The sequence below is a fragment of the Eulemur rufifrons genome, chromosome 6 (assembly GCF_041146395.1).
Source record: "Eulemur rufifrons isolate Redbay chromosome 6, OSU_ERuf_1, whole genome shotgun sequence".
In the NCBI taxonomy this organism is placed as follows: Eukaryota; Metazoa; Chordata; class Mammalia; order Primates; family Lemuridae; genus Eulemur; species Eulemur rufifrons.
The window spans coordinates 98,085,001-98,104,551 of record NC_090988.1 but is presented as its reverse complement, the minus strand read 5'-3'; the positions used below and the strand labels follow the sequence as shown (position 1 = coordinate 98,104,551).

The 19,551-nt window shown below is 61.3% G+C and overlaps 1 protein-coding gene across 1 annotated transcript in view; it reads right to left on the bottom strand.

Annotated features, from left to right (window-relative positions):
- The window catches only part of MACROD1 (mono-ADP ribosylhydrolase 1), a 142,021-nt gene that overhangs the window by 10,025 nt on the left and 112,445 nt on the right, over window positions 1-19,551 (bottom strand). Inside the window, exon 4 of the mRNA XM_069471681.1 lies at window positions 4,072-4,101. Coding sequence (XP_069327782.1) covers window positions 4,072-4,101 — 30 coding nt within the window. The remainder of the gene's footprint in view (window positions 1-4,071; window positions 4,102-19,551) is intronic.

Genomic DNA, 19,551 nt, shown 5'->3' with positions numbered 1-19,551 from the left:
GAAAGCTGGCTCCTTATCGCCGAGTAAACATTTCAGTCCTAATAAACAGGAGAGACGCACGTCAGGGCCCTGTCGATTCCGTCCTGATTTAGGACCTGCCTCCCTTCTTACCATACAATAGGAGAGTGTTTTAAAAAAATTTTTTATTGAGCCAGTAAAAGCTTTCCAGGAGGAGGGTGGGAGAGAGGAGTGGGTCTGGTGGGGAGGCTGGTGGCTCCCCCAGGCTCCAGGCCCATCAAACCTCCCACAGCAGACAGGACCCTTTCCCTAGGGGGTCTCTCCATCCTGCTGTACCTGTTGAACTCCTATTCAGCCTTCAGAGCCCAAGTCAAATGCCCCCTCTGCTGGGACCTTGCAGACCAAACCATGTCTCCTTGAGGGCAGAGCCAAGCCCTGAGTCCCAGCATTTGGCATAGCACCCCCAACTCAGAGGGAGCCCCAGGATGGAATGGGGAGCAGGAGGGCAGAGGGGCTTCCCCAAGACTCACTGTGTTGCCAGCGCCACCCAGCTTGGCCTCAGGGCCTGGCGGGGGGAGGGGTGCAGCCCCAGAGTGAGGCAGGCCCAGAAGTCCTGTACCTTCAGGGATAAGTCCCTTTGGCCCCCAGCAGCTCCTGGGGCCTCCCACTGAGGTTGGAGCTGCCCTGCAGACTCCCTTCCCTGCCCCCAGGGCCTGCAGCCCTCTCCTGCCCCGAATCACCTCACTGATCGCACCAAAGCCCTGCAGGCTGGGCCCAGAACCCTCTTGGGAGCTCACAGGCACCACCCACAGCTCCCCGGTGAGACAGGCAGCTGAGGGGTGGGAGTAGGGAGCCCGGGTGCTGCGTCCCTGCTCCCAGGCAGGGCCCGGCCTGCCAAGGGCACAACTAAGCTCTCTGTAACCGTTGACTGAGTGTCCGCCACAGAGCAGGGCTGTCCTAGGTAGGGGCTCAGAGTCCCCCAGAACCCTGCCCCCCAGCACACATTCTGAGAGCGGGGACAGGCAATGAAAAAGAAACATAAATGCAAGTGGCGTAAGAGGCTGTGGGAAAGAGCCGAGCAAGGGAGCCGGGGGTGCCAGGCGGGTGCTGCGGCCCTTTAACCAGGGCAGCTGGGTGGCGGGACGGCACGGGCCGTTCAGTGCGTGGATGGGGGTCATGGGTGAGTGGGCAGGAGGGTAGGTGGGGGGTGGATGGGAGAGTGAGGGGTAGAGGCCAAAACCCCTGCAGGGGAGGACCCCATGGGAGGACAGGGTCCATCTGTGCAGAGTTGGTGGGGACCCTGCCCTCTGCAGGGTGGGGCTTGGGGCTGGGTGGACGGGGATGGTGGAGGACAGAGGACATCCAGGGCCTGGGCCAGCTCCATCCCAGCCCCACGCGGGTGCTGGTCCCTACCATGGTCCCCTCCCTGCCACCTCCACCTTGTTCCAATCACATTAGCAGAATGACAGCCCCAGCGAGCACTTGCGGCGGCTCCATAAATCTCGGCCGGCGTTAAAAGGCTGGACTCCGGGCCCACTTCCTCCGGGGTCACGCCGCCCCATCCATCTCTGCGCCAGTCAGGCTGTGCGAGAGGCCTGTTCCAGCCTCCCCTCATCCCCAAAGCCTAGAGGGACCTCCCCCACTGTGCCCCACAAAGTCTTGTCCCCCAAGTCTGGCCAGGGCAAGTCCCCCTTGACTTCCCTGAGTGAGGTCTCTAGGCCGTCTATTAGCCACTCCTTGATCTGCCTTAATCCTTAATCGTCCATGGTTTTTGCCTGTTGTCTTTGGGATAAGTCCTTTGCTTAATGTGTAGGGCTGTCCCTACATTTACCTGCAGTTCATTCATTCATTCAACAAACACTTATCGAGCACCTACTATATGTGCCAGACCCAGTTCTGGGTGCTCGAGATAGTCTTTCATTTTCACGGGGGAGAAGTCATGGAACATAATAAAAAAGTGAATTATGCAGCGTGTTAGGGGGAGACATGTGCTCTGAGAAAAATAGAAACCAGAGCAGGGGGAGGGTCCAGGGGAGCACCAGGGTAGGGCAAGGTAGGCAGCTGCCATTTCAATTAGGGCTCAAGGTGGGCCCTGCCCAGAGAGGGCATTCAGTTAGGCTTGTAAGAGGTGAAGGGAGTGGCCACGTGGACATCTGGAGGAGCAGCCAGTGCAAAGGCCCTGGGGCAGGAGCGGGCCTGGCCTGTTCGGGGAGGCTGGGGTGGCTGCGGTGGAGTGGGGAGGGTGGGCAGTGTGAAGGTGAGCCTGAGTGGTGGTTTGGGACCCTGTGGGCCATGGTCAGGACCGTGGCCTTGGCTCTGGGTGAGATGAGAGCCCTGGCAGGGTTTTGAGCAGAACAGGCCCTACGAGCTGATTTAGGATTGAAAGGCCTACACCTTTTTTTAGAAAGAGACAGGATCTTGGTCTCATCCTGTCACTCAGGCTGGAGTGCAGTGGCGGGATCATAGCTCACTGCAGCCTCAAACTCCTGGGCTCAATCGATCCTCCTGCCTCAGCCTCCCTAGTTGTTTGGACTACAGGCGCGCACCACGGCACCCAGCATCCCCACACATCCTTGATCCTGTATCTTCCCTTTTTTCTTTTTCTTTCTTTCTTTCTTTTTTGTTGATCCTGTACCTTCCTGAACTGAATGGCTAAAGATCCAGCCCCGCATGGTCTCTGAGGCCGCCGTGTCTCCCACTCCCATCTTCTGAGCCTCCCGAACGCCCTTTCCCGCACTTCCAGGTTTCTGCCTGTGCTGTTCCCTGTGCCCGGGACACCCTTCCCACACTCTTCACCGGGCTCACTCCTGCCCATCCCTGGGTCCCAGCGGAGGGGCCACCTCCTTCCAAAAGCCTTCCTGCTGCCTAAGCACCCACGATGCCTGTGCCCCAGCCCACCCCCACCCGCACAGCACAGCCGAACCCGGTCGTGGTGGGCGCCCTCATCGGCTCCGTGAGCTCAGGGGACAGGCCGGTCTGAGCCCAGCAGTGTCTGTCCCAGCACCCAGCTCGGCTGGGTGACGGATGAGTGGAGGCGGCTGCTGTGGGTGGAGCGGGGCAGCTGTCAGATCACTCAGGCCCACGTCCTCCAAATGGATGGGCTTTGGAAGAGGGTCCTAGGTGGCCTGTCTGGGGCCCACAGTCCCTCGTGCAGCCCCTCCTGCCGTGAGGCCTCCGGGCAGCTGTGACCTCCACGGGGACAGCTAGAGGAGAACGAGTGGGAGGGAAATATCTCCAGCCACAAATAGACCCCCCACCCTGCATCCTGGCTGGTCACCGACAGCTCTTAACGCGGCTCTTATTTATTCCTGACCTTCACGCCCCTTTTATTTTTCCCCCTTTTAAAACCTGGCCTGGGCCCCGCCACCGCTGCCGTAAACACGGTCTGGGATTTATCCTACAGCGCATTAACCCCTGGCCCCCGGCTCACCAATCATCCTGCCGCCTGCGCAGACAGCAGCGGCCGCCCCTGTGGGCCGGGGGCTGGGCAGGCGCCGGGGACACAGGGACGCCGCCTCCACCTGCTGACCTGGGCCCGCACCCTGGCAGCCCACCCTGACTTCTGACCTCCTGCCCGCCTGGCGCACGGACCCCCGCTTCCTGGTGGCTGTCGACAGTGAGCACAGAACATTCCCGGGACCAGCGGGGGGCAGCTCTCCTGGCCTTTCTCACAGCACCCTGCGAGGAGCCAGGGCCGGGCAGAGAAGACACTTTTACCAGCTCAGGTGGACAAGCTGAGGCCAAGGGGGACAGGGTTTCCTAAGGTCGCTCGGGTGTCAGGGCAAGGCCGGGCTCTTCCCACCTACCTTGCCCCCCGCCCCAATTACAGACCAGGAGGCGCATTCAGAGAGGTGAGGGGCTTGCCCGGGTCACCCAGGGAGGAGCGGGCCTGCCTCTGGGTCTCCAGCCCTGGCTGCGGTGGCTGTGTGGCCACGGTGAGGGCAGCCCAGGCCAAGGGGGCCAAGGGCGGCAGGAAAGAAGGGCCGCGGGGCAGGAGTGGGCAGGGAGGTGCCCCCTGAGGGCACCGTGGGCTGGGCTCTGAGAGCCAGGGGCAGGAGAGGAGAGACGTCACCACCCACCCCACCCCTCAGCCAGACAGGAAGGTCCACTCACCACCGCCGCCTCCGAGCAGGGAACTGTTGGCTGCAAGAGAGAGAGACACACGGGCAGGTCAGTGGGGGGGCGCTGCGTGGAGGGAGAGGTGGGGCAGGGGTGGGCTGGCAGCGGGTCTCCCCGCCCCGGGGGGTGGATGATGCCAGAGGTGGAGGAGGGGCCGCGAGTCCTCTCCCACCGAGGCCCCCCCATCTGGAGGGTGGCAGGGGAGGGGGTGCAGGAAAGCTGCGTGGGGTTCGGGATGGTGGATGGCGTGTGCCACATGTCCCTTCATTCCTTTCACCCCAGGGCATCTCCTAAGGCCCCTCGGTGGGGACAGCACAGCCTGGTCCCTGTCCTCGGGGACACAGACTTGAAGCCACCAGGAAGCAAACTGTACCACTGCGCCCGTGGTCAGTGCTGCGCAGGGACGGAGCAGGAGGCCTGAGAGCCCGAACCCAGCTGGGGGTGGGGGTGCCAGGGTGGCAAGGTGTGCCATGTGACGGTCCCGGAGCATGTGGTTAGAACCAAAGCCAGTTCAGCAGAGGGGTGACTGGGCCACTTGGCCCCATGCCTCAGTTTCCCCATGTATAAATGGGGGAATAGCCCCACCTCACGGGATTGGCGTGAAAGTCAAGGGAGAGGGACCCTCAGCTCTAGGCCTGGCCATGGGAAGGGCCCAGGTCCCCACCCCCTGCCTGGATTGGAGGTGGCACCACCAGGCAGAGCTGGAGGGACAGCCACTGTGGCGGCCACTCTCCTGAGCAGCCCAGTCCCTGTCGCTCTGCCTAGCTGGCTGTCCCCTCCTGCCTCCCCGGGCACTGACATGGGGGCACAGTGAGGCTGGCAGCCCCTCTCTGCGGGAAGGTCAGGGCTGTGCAGGTCAGTGCCACCCCCAGCACGGGCTCCTGCTTCTGGCCACACAGGCTGTGTCTGTGACAACTGCCCTGCTCGTCAGGGAATGCACTGGGCGAGCCCGGCAGGTGTACTCCTGGGCCCGGCGCTGCCCGGGCGAGCGGGGACAGCATGCCCAGCCCCGAGCCCCAGGGCTCCTGCCACAGCTTGGCCCCTGCCCCACCTCCCAGGGCGCCTTGCAGCCCTTTCTGCACAGGGTCGGGGGACCCGGGCAGAGCTCCGGCCGGCAGCGGGGCCGTGTCAGGGCGGCCAGGCTGCAGGCCCCGGTGCTGCGAGGACGCTGTGGACGCGGCTAAGTGGTGTCGGGCGGCTCCGAGTGGCTGGTCTCCCAGAGCTGACAGCTCTTCGCTTGGGGAATAATTAATTCCACAGCCCGAAAACCCAGGGCTGCAAGTTGCCACGTTACTTGCAAGATTAATACAAGCAGCTAATTAAGATGGAGCGGCGAGGAGCGGCCGGGGCTCCCAGAGCAGGGGTGGGGGCCGCGGGGAGCGCGGCGGGGGAGGCGGCGAGCAGTGGGCGAGGCTGCGGGAGTTGGGGGGAGCTGGGGGGAGCTGCACCCCGGTGGCTGCCCAGCCAGGCGCTGAGGGTCCGGCACCCACAACTCCAGACGGAGCCTCTGCCCCAGGAACACACATTTCCACTGACTCAGGACCGTGTCCCAGGCACAGACCAGCGCCTCGCAGAAACAATCCCACTCATTACTGTAACCATGCCACAAGGGAGGTGCTCTTGTTCCCATTTTACAGAGGAGGAAACTGAGGCTCAAGGAGGTTGAGTCACAGTGGTGGTGGGAGGATTGGAACTGGGTCCATTTGACTCCAAAGCCAAGCCACAAAGCAGGCAGACCTCAAGGTAGACTGCCAGAGGGACTGTCAGAGGAGGCTCCTCCCTTGGCCAGGGTGGGGGCCTGCCTCCTCCAATGAGGGCAGAGCACACAGTAGGCCCTCTCAGACGCAGCCTGGACCCTGGTCCCTGCCCGGGCAGGTGTGGCTGCAGAGGTAGGCGCTGGGCTTGTGGACAGCCCTGCCAGGAGCCCGCAGGGGAGGAGGGGGCATCTCAGGTCGGTGGGTCCGGCTCCAGGCCACCTCAGGCCCCGGGGCAGTCCTGGCGGCTGTCGCTGTCGAAAGCTGCCCTCCATGGCCCTCCCCACCTCTCCGCATCACCTCTCTCTCTTAATTAACACTGGCCAAAAATGAGCTGGCTCCCGCCCAAAGAGGGCACAGTGCCAAACAGGTTGGCGGCGAGCCCTGAAGGGGCAGGCGGGGAGGGGGCGCTGACCTGCCTTTCTGCGGGCCCCAGCCAGAAGGTCATACGAACCCCCCACCCGCCTGGCACCCCAAATCCCCCCGTGTGTGGCCCTGCCCGGCGAGGTGTGTGGGTGAACTGGCCCAAAGTCCACACGGGGGGGGGGGGGGGCCCGGGCACAGGGAGGAGCTCAGTGGGTGGAGCTGGGGAGGCCCGGTCAGGTGGCATGATCTGTGATCTGCCACAGGTGGGAAGGGCAGGTGAGGCCCAGCGCTGGGGCTGACCTGGGCTGCACAGAGGACCTGGTCACGCCTGTCCCCACCCTCGGCGGGTGTCCTGGGAGGTCATCTGCTGTGTCCCCCCACCCAGCCCACCGTCCCTGGCAGTCCCATGGGTGGAGTCTCCAGGGGAAGGCGGCCGGCCTGGACCCAGTTCCTCAGCTCCTCCCTTCCCTGGGCCCCTGTCCAGCCCTCACCCCATGGGCCTGGCCACACGGTGCCCCCACGAAGCTGCCTCTGAGGTCCCCACAGCTGGGCCAGGCTGCCCAAGGGGAATGGCCTGGAAAAACAACCAAGGGGCAGCAGTGCCAACAGGCACCCACAGGCAGTCCCTGGGGGCACAGCCACAAGCAGGGCAGCTCCAGCTCGCACTCCTCAGGCCAGGGCCCTGCACCCCCACTTCAAGGCCATGGCTGGCTCTTCCCACCACCCCCACCCCTCACACTCGGCCTGAGCCTCCAGCCCCTCCTCCTACCACCCCACCATGCTTCCCTGAGTTCGGTTTGAGGCTCTGGTCATGACACAACTGGTCATCGGCCCATTTTCCAGATGAGGAAACTGAGGTTCATGAAGTATCTGGGAGACTGAAATTGAGCCTGACCCAGGAGGGTGGTTGGCAGAGCTCCTTTTGTTGACTCTGCACGACCCTGTCTCAAAAGGTTCCTGTCTTCTTGCTGAGGGCGTGGTGATAGGGGAGAGGCCGAAGTGGGGGACAAGCACTGGACTTGGACTCGTGACCTGGCCCCACTCAAGGGACCCAGACCTGCCCCCAGCAGACAGGGGTCTTTGAATTCCATGGGCTGCTGAGTGAGGGGCCCAGGCCTGGCTCGGGGCTTGGGGCAGGGGCCAAGGCTTGCTGTGGCCCTGGGTGGGGGTGCAGGTTCCAGGCCTGCACACCTTGGGGGCTGTGGGGGTGCCTGTCCACAGCCTGCTCTCAGAGTCCCTTGTCGGCAGGTTGAGGTGGCCCAGCCTGCTGCGACCCCCTGCCCGTGGGCGTGCCTGTGCCATGCTCTGCTGGAGTCGATCAACTGGCTCCGAGCCCGGTGCTGCGCCTGTGACCTTGAGGTGGCACCCCTCAGTGCCAGCCGCTGCCAAGTCCTCTATCCCCTGACAGCAGCCAGGGGGCCCAGGGGCCGTCTCCAGCACAGCACACCCTGCCCGGGCCGCCTCTGCCCAGCAATTGCCGTCCCCGTGGGCCGGGCGGAGTTGCTCCCCAGTTTGTGCCCCCGCTGCCGGCCTAGTTAAGGGCTGGCAAGTGACCACTGCCCAGAAACTGCTACTACAGGTCAGAGGAAGCCCTGGGCGAAGGTGGCACCCAGCCCCTCCCCCATGCTACACAGAAGGTTTTAATTGAGCGCCAACTGGGTGCTGGGGCTGCGCTGGGCAGCATGCTGTGGGTGGGGGGGGAACAACACAGGGGCCTGGGCCAGGCCGTGGGCGCTTCCAGGGCTGGCAGGGGTGGGAGGGCGGCAAGGCTGCGGCGGAGCACGGGCAGTGCGCGGCGGGAGGAAACGCAGGGCCTGGTGACTGGTGACGGGAGACTGGGAGGCTTCACGGAGGAGGCAGCGGGTGAGCCCAGGCTGGAGGGATAAGAAGGAAAGGTGCGCAGGGAAGACACAGCCTGGGCACGGGGATGGCCGGGAGCCCCTGGGGCTGTCTCTGCCTGAGTCTCCCCCAGGGAGGAGGGAGAACGGCAAGTGGAGAGGCTGGGGACGCCCCCCCTTGTCCTCTTCTGGCTGTCCCCCTACCATTCCCCCACCAGGCAACACCTCAGCCCCCACCTCTGATGGCCCAGGCAGGGCCCACGACCCTCGGGGCATGGTAGGCGCCTGCCCCAGGCCTGTGACAGTTTGTGGGGCCCACAAAAATGTGATATCTTTTAAAATCAGAAGGAAAAAATGAACTTTTAGGTTGAAGAACGTGTTTCAATATATAATAGAAATATATTTGTCTTAGTGCTGACACAGTCATAAAATACAAATTTTGATGTTTTTGATGGAGGAAGGGCAGGACGCCTGGGCCCAGGCCGGCAGGCGCTGCGCTCACAGGAGCTCACTCGCTCCTTTCCCGGTCGGGAGACACTGCCACAAACCCGTTTCCCAGAGGATCTTCCCACAGCGCAAACTGAGCCTCTCCCATTCTACCCACGGCTTCCCTGTTCAAACCCTCCCAGTGGGGAACCTGGCTGGGGGGCACCTTGTGAGCCTTAATAAGGAACAAGAGCTCCCCTCTGCTCCCCGATGAAGAGCCTGCCCCCAGCATGCCCCAGGCCCTAGCAAACCTGCCCCACCGCCCTCCACCCCAGGGCCTTTGCACGGACGGACGGATTCGCCTGGAAGAGACCTACTGAGTCTAGCGCTGGCCCCTGGGGAGCCATGAATCACACTGCCTCCAGAGTCTCCCCCGCCAGGTGAGTGCCTACCTGATGCCCCTGTCCACACACACACCCCCCTGTCTCCGTGAGTCACCCACGCTTCTTCCCCGGCTCCCAGCACAGAGCCTGGTGCACAGCAGGTGCCCACCAAAGATTTACTGAAGGAACCCAGAGGACCGTGCCGGAGTCACTCAGCCAGGCCACCCGGGGCCGGCACTTGAGCCGGGTCTGCCTGGCTGCCATGCCCGGCTCGCTACCACTGGGCCCTGCAGAGGAGCCCACCCGCAGGGCCAGGGCTGGGGTCCCTCGGGAGGCAGGACCTGAGGGGGGCGCTGTGCGGGCAGCAGGGCTGGTCCCAGGGCAGCGGCAGGAGGCCCAAGCCACGCACCTCCCCAGGAGTAGGGGCTGCCTCTGCTTTTCCCTGGCAGGCACTAAATCCTCCGGCGGAGGGAGGTGAGGGGCGCTGTGCGGGGGCTGGGCTGCCAGAGGAGACGCGGCGACCCGAGGAAAGCGCTGAGCAGGTTCCTGGGCCAGGGAGAGGCCGGGCAGGCGGGCACAGCGGTGACTTTGAGGGAGGCACGGCCGGTCAGTGTGTTCCCAGAGCTACCGCCCCCACATCCCCCTGCCCGCTGCTCCACACACCCCTCCCTGGCCTCACGCCGGGCCGCGGGGAGCTGGGGGCTGCTCCCCTCAGTCACCCACCCCTGGGGCTGGTCTGCTCTCCCCTCTGCCCCCTCGTGAGACCAGAGCTCAGCTTTCTCCCGTGTGGCAAACATGTCTCCAGCCCCACTGTGTGTCAGGCGCTGGGCACACTCAGAAATAACAGAACAAGAATAAACTTGAACTAGAATTCCTGCTATGGCCAGAGGTTGTGAAGGAAGGAAAGGGAAGAGACAGTGGTCCTGGCTGGCCGTGCTGGGGCCCTGAGGCAGCTGGGTGGCTGAGGCAGCAGGTGGGGCCTGTCGGCTCCCGCGCTGCCCAGACGGTCTCTGCCTCCCGGGTCCTCCCTGGGCCCTGCCCTTACCAGACTGCGGCTGCCGCCTTCCCGCCTGTGCCTCCTCCCCTAGCTGGGCCCCAAGGGCCCCTCATCAGCCCAGAGCCTGGCGCGCACAGGGGCTCTGTGACTGCCCACTGCCCTCCTGGCAGCCCCACCCCACGGAAGGATTAAGGGCGCAGGTTTTGTTCTTGGAAAAGCAACACAGTGGCCCCCCCACTTCCTGCGGCTGGCGGTGGGCGTCCATGTTACTTGAGGGCCAGTCGTTTAAAACACGTTTTAGATGAGAAACGCTCCACAGACGGAGTAAATGTGAGATGTGCTGAATTTCAGAGATAAAACAAGAGACTTCAAAGGTATCTCACGCTGCAGGAGCAGTTGCTGTGTTTGACAGGTTCTATCCCCCGCAGGCCAAGGTCACTGTCCTCTGAGCTGGGACAGCCCTGGTGGGAAGCGAGGCTTCCAGCGTGGGGGCAGCAGGGGGCTCACGGGGGTGGGCTTACATGTACTGGCACCAAGTGTGTCCCCAGCCAGCTTCCTCCTGGGACCTTAGGCTAGATCATCTTAACACGTACACGTACACCCTCCTGCCCTGCCCCATTTACAGATGGGGAAACTGAGGCCTGGAGAGAAGTGACTTGCCCAAGGCCACAGGCCTTAGCAGGTGGAGCCAACATCCTTACTCTTCGCCAGCCCTGGTCGGGAAACCCCGTCTGTAATCTTGGACCGGTTGCTCCCCCTCCCGGGACCTTGTCTCTGTGAGGCGGGAGGTCATTTAGCTAGGCCCTTGTGAGGCATAGATGACCAGGTTAAAAATGCCCGTAAAACCGCTACGGCCTCTAGGGCTTCACTGTGGCCATGGTCGGGAGCTGGGGGTGCCTGGTGCAGAGGGTCCCCGCTCCCTGGTCAGTCGGGGAGAAGGTGGACAGCGAGGCAGCCTCCTAGGGAGAGCCGCGGGGATCCTCGCTGGGCGGGCCACATGGCGAGGGTGGTGGAGAGAGGTCTGACTTTAGAGCCAGGAACCCACTAAGCATCTGCTCAGCCAGACTGGGCTTGATTGCCTCCAGGGCTGAGCCCCTCACCACATCTGCTCTGTAACCAGCTGGGAATCGGGGCTGGGGGATGGCCCTTATCTGCTTGGAGTTGCACCCCGTTGGGGGTTCCCTGTCTCCTCCTCCCCACCAGCGCCCCTTGCCCATTCCCCCACGTCCACCCCTCTGCAGCTGGCCTCATCCTCTTCCTCGCCTTCCTTGTCCTGCCTTGGTTCCTTGGGCTCTGCCCCTGCTGGGCTGCCTGGGGCCCCTGGAGACCCAGCCTCCTAGCCAGCTGCCCCCAAGCTGGACCCGAAGCCCCTGGCCACACGGAGGTCTCCAAGTCCTGTCCACAGGCACCTTCCACTCATCTGTACTGCAAATTAAAAATGAAATCCTAAGCTCTCTGCTAACTGAACGAATCCCTCTCGGCCAAGGAAGCCCAGAAACACCTTAAAGCTGATTCCCAGCCGCGACGGGATGGAGAGATATGGCACAATTGCAAACGCTCATGCTTTCCCTTTCATAAATATTCATGACTCCTCCTATAGCTTGTTGAATATGTATATGACCACCCCGCTCAGTAGCAAATCTCATTCCTTTTGTCTGTCCTTTGGGAGCACGTGCTTGGCTTCTGGCCGGGCCCTGCTTTGGAGTGGCTGTCCAACAGGCTTTATGAGAAATAAAGCTCTCCTTTTTCCAAAGTATAAACTTCATTAATTTTTCTTTTTTTAGTTAACAGTATTTTGTTAAGCAAGAAATTCATGTTCGTTCCCCCAAATTGAATAATATGCATATACTAAAAGCAAGAAAAAAGTGAGTCAGCCGCTAGCTCATCACGCAGGTTCAGCTAGCCCCGTTCACATTTCCCTGCAGGACTTTTCAGACTTTAAACGAAGACAAAAAATAGTTAATAACATATTTATCAAGCGAATTCTCTGTGTCAGGCGCTGGGCCAAGTTTCCAGTGGATTCTTTCATTTCACTCCCCCTGCAAGAGCTCATGTCACTCCCTGTTATTTTTCCCACCTTACTGATGAGGAAATAGAGGTTCAGAGAGGTCAAGTGACTTGCCCAAGGTCACACCGCTGGGGGAGCTGGGTTTGAATGAAGCAGTCTGACCTCCAAGAGTCCAGAGTGCCGCCATGCTGTGGGACCCCCGCTGTGCCCGGCCTCCCCTCCCCCTGGGCGCCTACCCGCGTGGGGCAGGCACTCAGCGTCCCGCCATTAGCATAACCATGAGCATCCCTGAAACTCAATTACCAAGAGATGGCTTGGGCCCCAGCCAGCCCAGGCTAGTGTTCCTCTGTGCTCTAGGGAGCGCTGGTGGGTGGGAGAGGGAGGGCACCAGGGAAGATGGGAAGACACTGCGGGTGGCTGTGGACCCCTCAGTCGGTGGTGAGTGGTGAGTGGATCCCCAAGGCAGCCTTGACCCCTCTGCTCAGCCCCAACTGGCCAGGCCTGACTGCCTCCAAGGGAGGGCCACGGCCACGGGTTACTCTGCCCCCAGCTTGCTGGGTGACCCCGGGCAGCCCCTGCCTCTCTGAACCTCAGCTTTCTTCTGAAAGGAGAAAATCGGGAACTATTTGAGTAGAAAACACGCCAAGGGTTTGCAGGGGCAAGGAGAGCAGGCGCCGGCTCGGCAGCGATAGGCCTGGGCTCCATCCCTGACTCTGAATCCTCACTGGCCGGGCTGCTCCTGTCACCGCCCACCTGGCTGCTCTCCAGCTGCCCCCCACCCACTGCGCCATCCTCTCCCAGCAACTGGTGAGACCCTTTTCTCTTTATTTCAGACATGCATACACCCCTTCCCCGCAGAGGTGCCCACTACCCTGATCTTGGCATGTATTTTCTTTAGAGTTTTACTATGTTTGCTCCTCAAAAAGATAATCCTTAGGTTTGAGTTTTGTACCAACTGGAGCTCCTGGGATCTGCGGTTACACTCACTGCGACGCTAGAGAGATTTAGTTAGAGAGACCGCCCCACACCCGGCCACCCGTCCTCCCGCTGACCAACAGTCACGTGTGCCCGGTTTGGTCTCTCGCAGACACGGCGGCAGTCGCATCTTCCCACACCCCGTGTGCACATGTGCCAGAATTTCTCCTAGGTCCACACTCAGGGAGCCGGACCGCCGGGTTGTGGTACATGCATATCCTTAACTTTACTAGTTACTGCCAAATTGCTCTCCAAAGTGGTTGTTCAGATGATCGTTTTAAAATATAAATTAGATCATGTCACTTCCCTGCTTGAAACTCTCAAATAGCTTCCTATTATACTTAGAATAAGATCCATGTCCCCTCCATGAACGCAAGGCCTTATTCCACACGCCCCTCCCCCTCCCCCCAGTTTCCTGGTCTCCCTCCTCTTCCTCCAATAGGTCTGGCTCTTTCGTGCCCCAGGGCCTTTGCACCTGGGGCTCCCCTGCCTGGCACCCCCTTCCTCCAGCCCTTTCCAAGCTGGCTTCTCCTTCTCCTTCAGGCCTCAATGTAAGTGTTGCCTCCTCCAAGGGGCCTCCCCTGACCACCCAGTTAAAGTGCTTTCTGTCCCGTTCCTCTTGTCACCCTGTTTATGTCTTTTGCAGCCCACACCATGGCCCCATATTGATCTCACCCTCCCATTTGTTTGCTGGCTTGTCACCAGCAGGGCAGCCTCATCTGCTTTGTTCATTCCTGGATCCTAAAGGCCAGCAGGGCCAAGGGCTGCTCTTAGCTCCACCCATTCATTCAACAGAAGTCTGGGTGTCCGGAGGGGCCAGTGAGGAGGTGAGGATGAGCCTGTGCGTCAGGGAGGGTGGGCTATGAGGAAGGGGCTCCACAGAGGGGAGTGTGGCTGAGCTGAGGGTAAACAGGCTAGCCAGGCCCATGTGCCCTCCCTGATCCCTCTCCCATGGCCATGGGGAGTCATGGCAGGTGCTGGAGCTGGGAGCAGCGGGGTTGGGCTTGAGCTTCACTTCAGAAAGACCCTCTGCAGAACCCAGGCGGGGCAGATTGAAGGGGTGGGCCTGGAGGCAGGGCTGGGGGGCAGTGGTGGCTGAGGATAGCTTGGGGTGCTGGGACAAGAGGCATTGCTGAGCTCACGGGGCCGTCAGAGGACCGTGGGAGACAGGATAGGATCCTGGATGGGATTGGCTTCTAAAAGTGGCTCAATCCAGTCAGCGTACATGGGGGAACGGTGGGGCTCTGGCCCCCAACTACCTTCCACCACCCTGTGCAGGAAGCTGGGAGGGGCTCCCCTGTGTCCAGCCCATGCTGAAACCCCAGGTCTTAATCTCGAGGGGGACAGCCACCCTGTGCCCCCTGACAGCATTGAACACTTCCCCAGACACTGTCCATATGCACAAAACACTGCCCACAGTTTCAGTGGGAGGCCGGACACCCCGGGCATCCTCTCTGGACCCCCAGGAAGGCACCCTTGATCCAGCTACGTGCCCCCAATATGGGAAACTGAGGCCCTAGAAGGAAAGAAACTGGAAGAAGATGGCACAGCTAAATTCTCACCCATTGTTGCTTTTGGAATATGAGGTGCTGCACGGCGATCAAAGACGTTCCCTTCCCAGTAAGGACAGAAGAAAGGCGGCAACCACTTGCTGCACAGGGAATTTAAGCTAGACACCAAGAAGAACTTCCTCTACCTGTCGGGTGCCTGCCTCCTCTGTGCAGCCAGTGGCCGGTTGCTCTGAGGCGGTCCAGGACTCCCAGGACATGAGGCTGGGGAGATGGAGCGTTCAAGGTGGCTCGGCCAGGAAGAGGCAGTTGTGTCAGACTCTAAGCCTGGTGCTCCTTCAGCGGGGGTGCCCGGGAGGCATGTGGGGTGGGGTACACGGGGTGCGGATGAGGCATCCCAGTTCCCTCCTGTCCCAGGCTCTGGGGCCTGCACTGAGGGTGTGGACCAGACCGAGGGTGCCCCTGCCCTGCAGGCCTCAGGGCGCCCCTGCTCCCCCTCCTAGGCCTAGTCCTGAGGGGACATGAGAGGACCCCAACCTGGTCCTTTCCCTGCCTACCTCAGAGTCCCCCCTGGCCTGGGTGCCCCCTCTTCTCTGTTCTCCTGCCCTACCAGCCTGGGTGCCACTCCTTTGAAATAGGAGGAGGGGAGAGCAAAGAGGAGGGAGGGAGGAGGGGGGAGGAGGGGGGAGGAGGGGGAGGATGAGGAGGAGAAGGAGGAGGCGTGGTAGGCATTGGTATGCAAGGCCCTGCCTCAGCCCCTCTGAGAAACAGCCTTTCTGCTTGGCTCTTTAAGAATCCCTCCTAGGCTGGCAGCGTGGTGGTTGCTGGGCAACCCCATCCTGCCCCACCCCCTGCTGGCGCTCACCCTCTTCCCCTCCCCCTCTTCCCCTGCAGTGCCCAGCCTCAGCTGCGTTCTTAGCTGGACCCTACCAGGCCTGGCTGCCAGGGGCAGCTGGGCCCCGCAGGTAGGCAGGTGAGGGGCTTTGAAGTGGCCCCACCCAACCCCAGCTCTGCCCCCAAGGAATCAGGGTCCTGGGCTTAGAGCACCCTTTCTGCTTACTCCCCGTGCCCTGGAGCACCTACGCTGGGCAGGTGAAGGGTCCCAGGAGATGCCATCTGTTTCGTCCCCCCAGCTCTGCAACCCAAGACTCTGGGAAGGAGACCCTGGGCTCAGGACAGCCCCTCCTCAAGCTCCCATGTCCCCACACCCCCAACCCAGGGCACCATCTTCATGGCTTCAGCTGCCCAAAGGTGTTAGAGTCTGTTAGGGGACAGAGAGTACCCGAGGGCAAGGCCCAGGAGGCACCTGGTCCCTGGCAAGGCTGGGACCTGCTCTGGCTGGCCGAGCTAAGCACAGGAACGCAGGCATCCGGCCTAAAGAGCCCCTGGGTCCTGGGGGGGGCCAAGGCAGTGAACCAACTCAGACCAGGCAGAGCGTGGGAGGAGGGGGTAGGGAGGGCTGCAGAGTTCTGAGCCCCCGAAAAAGGGTCTGTTGGGGTCAGAAGAGGCACAGTGAGGGTGGGGGGGGTCACTGGAAGCCAGCCCCAACATAGGGCAAAACTCCACATCCCAGGCACCCTATTCTCACCCACCCTCCCCCACCCCCCGCCATGCTCTGGCCCCCACCCTCTGGGGGCTTTGGCCTCTCTTTGGGTCAGGCCCCACCTCCCAGTCCCAAGGGCAGCCCCTTCCTCACTGTCCCAGGCTCCAGCCCTTGCACCTGCCGCTGCCCTCTGAAGGCCCTTCCCCGGCAGGCCTGCACTTCTCACCTCACCTCTGCTCCAGTCTCCGTACCACCCCCCCTCCCCGCTCCGTGCCCACCACCCAGCCCTCTATGCCTTGGCATGGCCTGGTCCCTCCACGGGGACTGTCCTTCAAGATACAACTCACATCTCCTGCCTGAACTTGGGGTGTGTGTAACAGGTGAATGATGGCTGGAGTCAGGGAATGCTTAAATCACCGTGAAAAGCATGCCCTCTGCTGGGAATAACAGCTGGGCAGGGGTGGGGAGGGAGGGAGAGGTGGCCCTGGGTGTCTGCAAGAGATAGGGGACAGGGGAGGTGATGTCATTGGTAGGGAGAAGAGGACGCTCCCAAGGAGAAGGAGGGGCCCATCAGAGAAGCCTGGGCACCAGCAGCCTCGGTCCTGCTAGGGCTGGGGGGTGACCGGCCGACAGGTGGAACCGCTGCCCCTCAGGGGTGGTGCCGTCCTGCCTCAGTCTCCTCACCCACCCAGGGGCAGCCGCTTCATCCTGATCTCCCTCCTTGGATCCCCGTCACCCCCTGCCCCATACACACACCTCCCCAGACTCCACCCTGCCCATTCCCCAGTAGCTGAAGGTGTGTCTGGCCCCCCTGAACCCCTGGAGCATCATCTCAGGGCAGTTCCCTATGGTATTATGAATCATGGTTAGCCTTGGGACAGCTCTGTCATTTTTGCCTTGAAGGGCTCTTTCAGCCTGATGCTGGCTCTTGTTTAACGTTCTGTCCATTCATTCATTCATCAGCGCCTGACTGTGCCCTCCCCATGAGCTATAGGTGCTGGGGACGCAGTAGCAGGTGCTGAAGACACACAGGAACCAAATCAGGCCCCGGCTGTGCCCTCGAGGTGCTCACAGTCTGGCGAAGAGATGGACGCTAACAAAACACACGTCACTGTGAGCAGACTCCACTGCCTCTAAGTCACGCCGCTGTTTTATGTCCTACCAAGGAGGAAGACACTCCACCTGCAGTTACCAGCCACACCCTCATCTCAGAGATGTCGACCTGTGGTCCAGTAGATGACAAACGGTCACATAAATATAGGTAATCGCAAGTGGAGCTAAGTGCTACCAAAGAGAAGCTGAGGGAGCTGAGAGAGCCACAGGTGACCTGACCGGAAAGGTGGGGGAGGGAGGCTTCCCTGAGGACAGCACGGCCAAGCCCTGGCCCGGGGTGAGCAGGGGGGCAGAAGCCAGACCCTTGTTTCAGGGCAGCTCACCTTGTTGGGGTGCTCCCTCCCCGGTCGGCGCTTCCCGGGCCAGCCACCTGCCCTGACCCGTCCTTGGGCCCCAGTCTGCTCCCAGCGCCCACCCTCAGGAGTTGCTGACTTCATCCTACCTGGCTTTGTCCCTGCTGTGCCCTGTCCTTGGAGCACCCTCTCTGGGACCTTGCTCCCGGCCTGGGGGCCCTGCTCTCTGGTCCTGCCTGAAACTCTCGCTGTGCTGCGGTCCACCCGGCCACTCCTACAGCCCGTCCTTGCGCTTATGGGGGAGAAGCCTCAGCCCCCTGGGTGGTGTTGGCAGGAAAGTTCAGTGCATACAGTGGGAGGAGCAGCACCGTGGAGTTAGGGTTCAGATGAGAGAAGCTGCTGGAACTTTCTGGCGAGGGCTGGAATGCCAGCCAGCCTACCCACAGGCCACATGTCCACGAGTTCACGAGAACAGCCCAGAGAGCATTGGGGCATTACCTGGGAACTGGATGGGCCAGGTATTCAGTGACCCTGACTCTCTGGGACCCAGGGGATCTTGGAGGGCAGTGACCTTCAAGACTGAGGGCCCACAGGCAGGCACAAGAAGTCCACTCGGGGGCCCTCTAGCTCTAGGTGGGGGGCTGGGATGGTGCCCAGGCTGGGAGCCTGTGCAGAAGGCTGGGTTCAAGGTCGCGCCCTTGAGCATTTGCTCTCTGTCCTTGCCTGGGTGCTGACCCCCGAGCACTGCCCCAGGATGGCTTCCTGCCTGGATGCCCAGCACAGCGTCTGGGGCTAAGGGGTCCCTGGTGATGCCCACTGACCACCTAGTGGGGAAGACCCTGTCCCTCCTTTGAGTCAGGTCACCTCCTTCCCCTGCCCCCAGCCTAGAACAGTCTCATGTGAGACCAAGGGTGACATAACCTTGGTTGACCACAGTCTAATAATGGTGACTTGAATTGTCAGAGCACTTCACAGTATATAAAGCATTTTCCTCTTGGGACCTCATCAGAGGGTCACACTATCCCTGGGAGGTCTGTGATGGCCCCATTAAGAAAACTGAGGTGCAGCAGGCGGGGATAGTGCCCAGGGTCGCCAGCTGGTAAGTGGCAAGGCTCCTCATCTAGGGATTCTAGAGAGGGTAGGTGGTGGCTGGGGAGGAAGGATGCTGTGGGCAGGGCCAGGGTGACCTTGGCTGCCCAGGAGCAGGGCCTGCCGCACTGGGCTGCTGGACGCTGCGTGTGTTACTACTGCCCAGGGAGCCGGGGAACTGGGGCTTGGCGAGCTCAAGGTTGAAGCCACAAATCGTTGCTGGGTAACTTGTGCTGACCTCATTGCTGAGAGCATCCACCACGAGTGCCCAGCTCGCAAGACTAGCTCAGACCTCCTGGGCCAGGGCCCCACCACCTTCACCACTGTGTCCTCAGGGAGCCCACAGCACCCAGGGACTCAGTGAGAGTTTGTTGACTGAACAAGTGATCTTTCTGAATCTCATAGCAGACTGTCCCCTTCCTGGAATTATACTCCTTTGCTGGTGCTCTACTCCTCCCAAGGTCAAGTCCAGACTCCCCAGGTGGGGAGTCCAAGACTCTGCACACCTGGCCTAGCTGACACATCAGCCCCCTCATCTTCCACTGTGGCCCCCGACTCCGACCAAGAATTCCTCATCACTAAAGCCCAGGCTCTTTCACATCGCAGCATCCGGGAACAGAATGACCTTTTCCTGCTGTCTGCCCGGAACATTCCTCCTGACCCTCCAAGTCCCAGGTCAAGAGCCACTTCCCTGTGGAAGCGTCCTGGATGTCGCAAGACTTGGCCCATGTGTCTTGGGGTCATGTGGCAATGCCTGTTTCAGCAAGATCCTGCTAAGCCATAACTGACTAGGTGCCCAGCCCCCTGCCCGATTTCCAGCTTTGCCAGGGCCAAGTCCAGCAGGCCCTGATTCACTCTTGGTCCCTGGTGCCCCGAATAGCACGTGGCACACAGTGGACTTCCATCAGTCGTCCCTGAACTGTGTGCAGCCACCAGGCATGGCTGAGTGAGTTATACCATCAGCTCCATGGAATATCATGCAGCCGTGAAAACCACAATTATGAAGATGATTTTTTTTTTAAGAGACAGTGTCTTGCTTTGTCACCTAGGCTGGAGTACAGTGGTGTGATCATAGCTCACTGCAACTTTGAACTCCTGGACTCAAGTGATCCTCTCACCACAGCCTCCCGAGTAGCTGGGACTACAGGTGTGTACCACTATGCCTGGCTAATTAAAAAAAT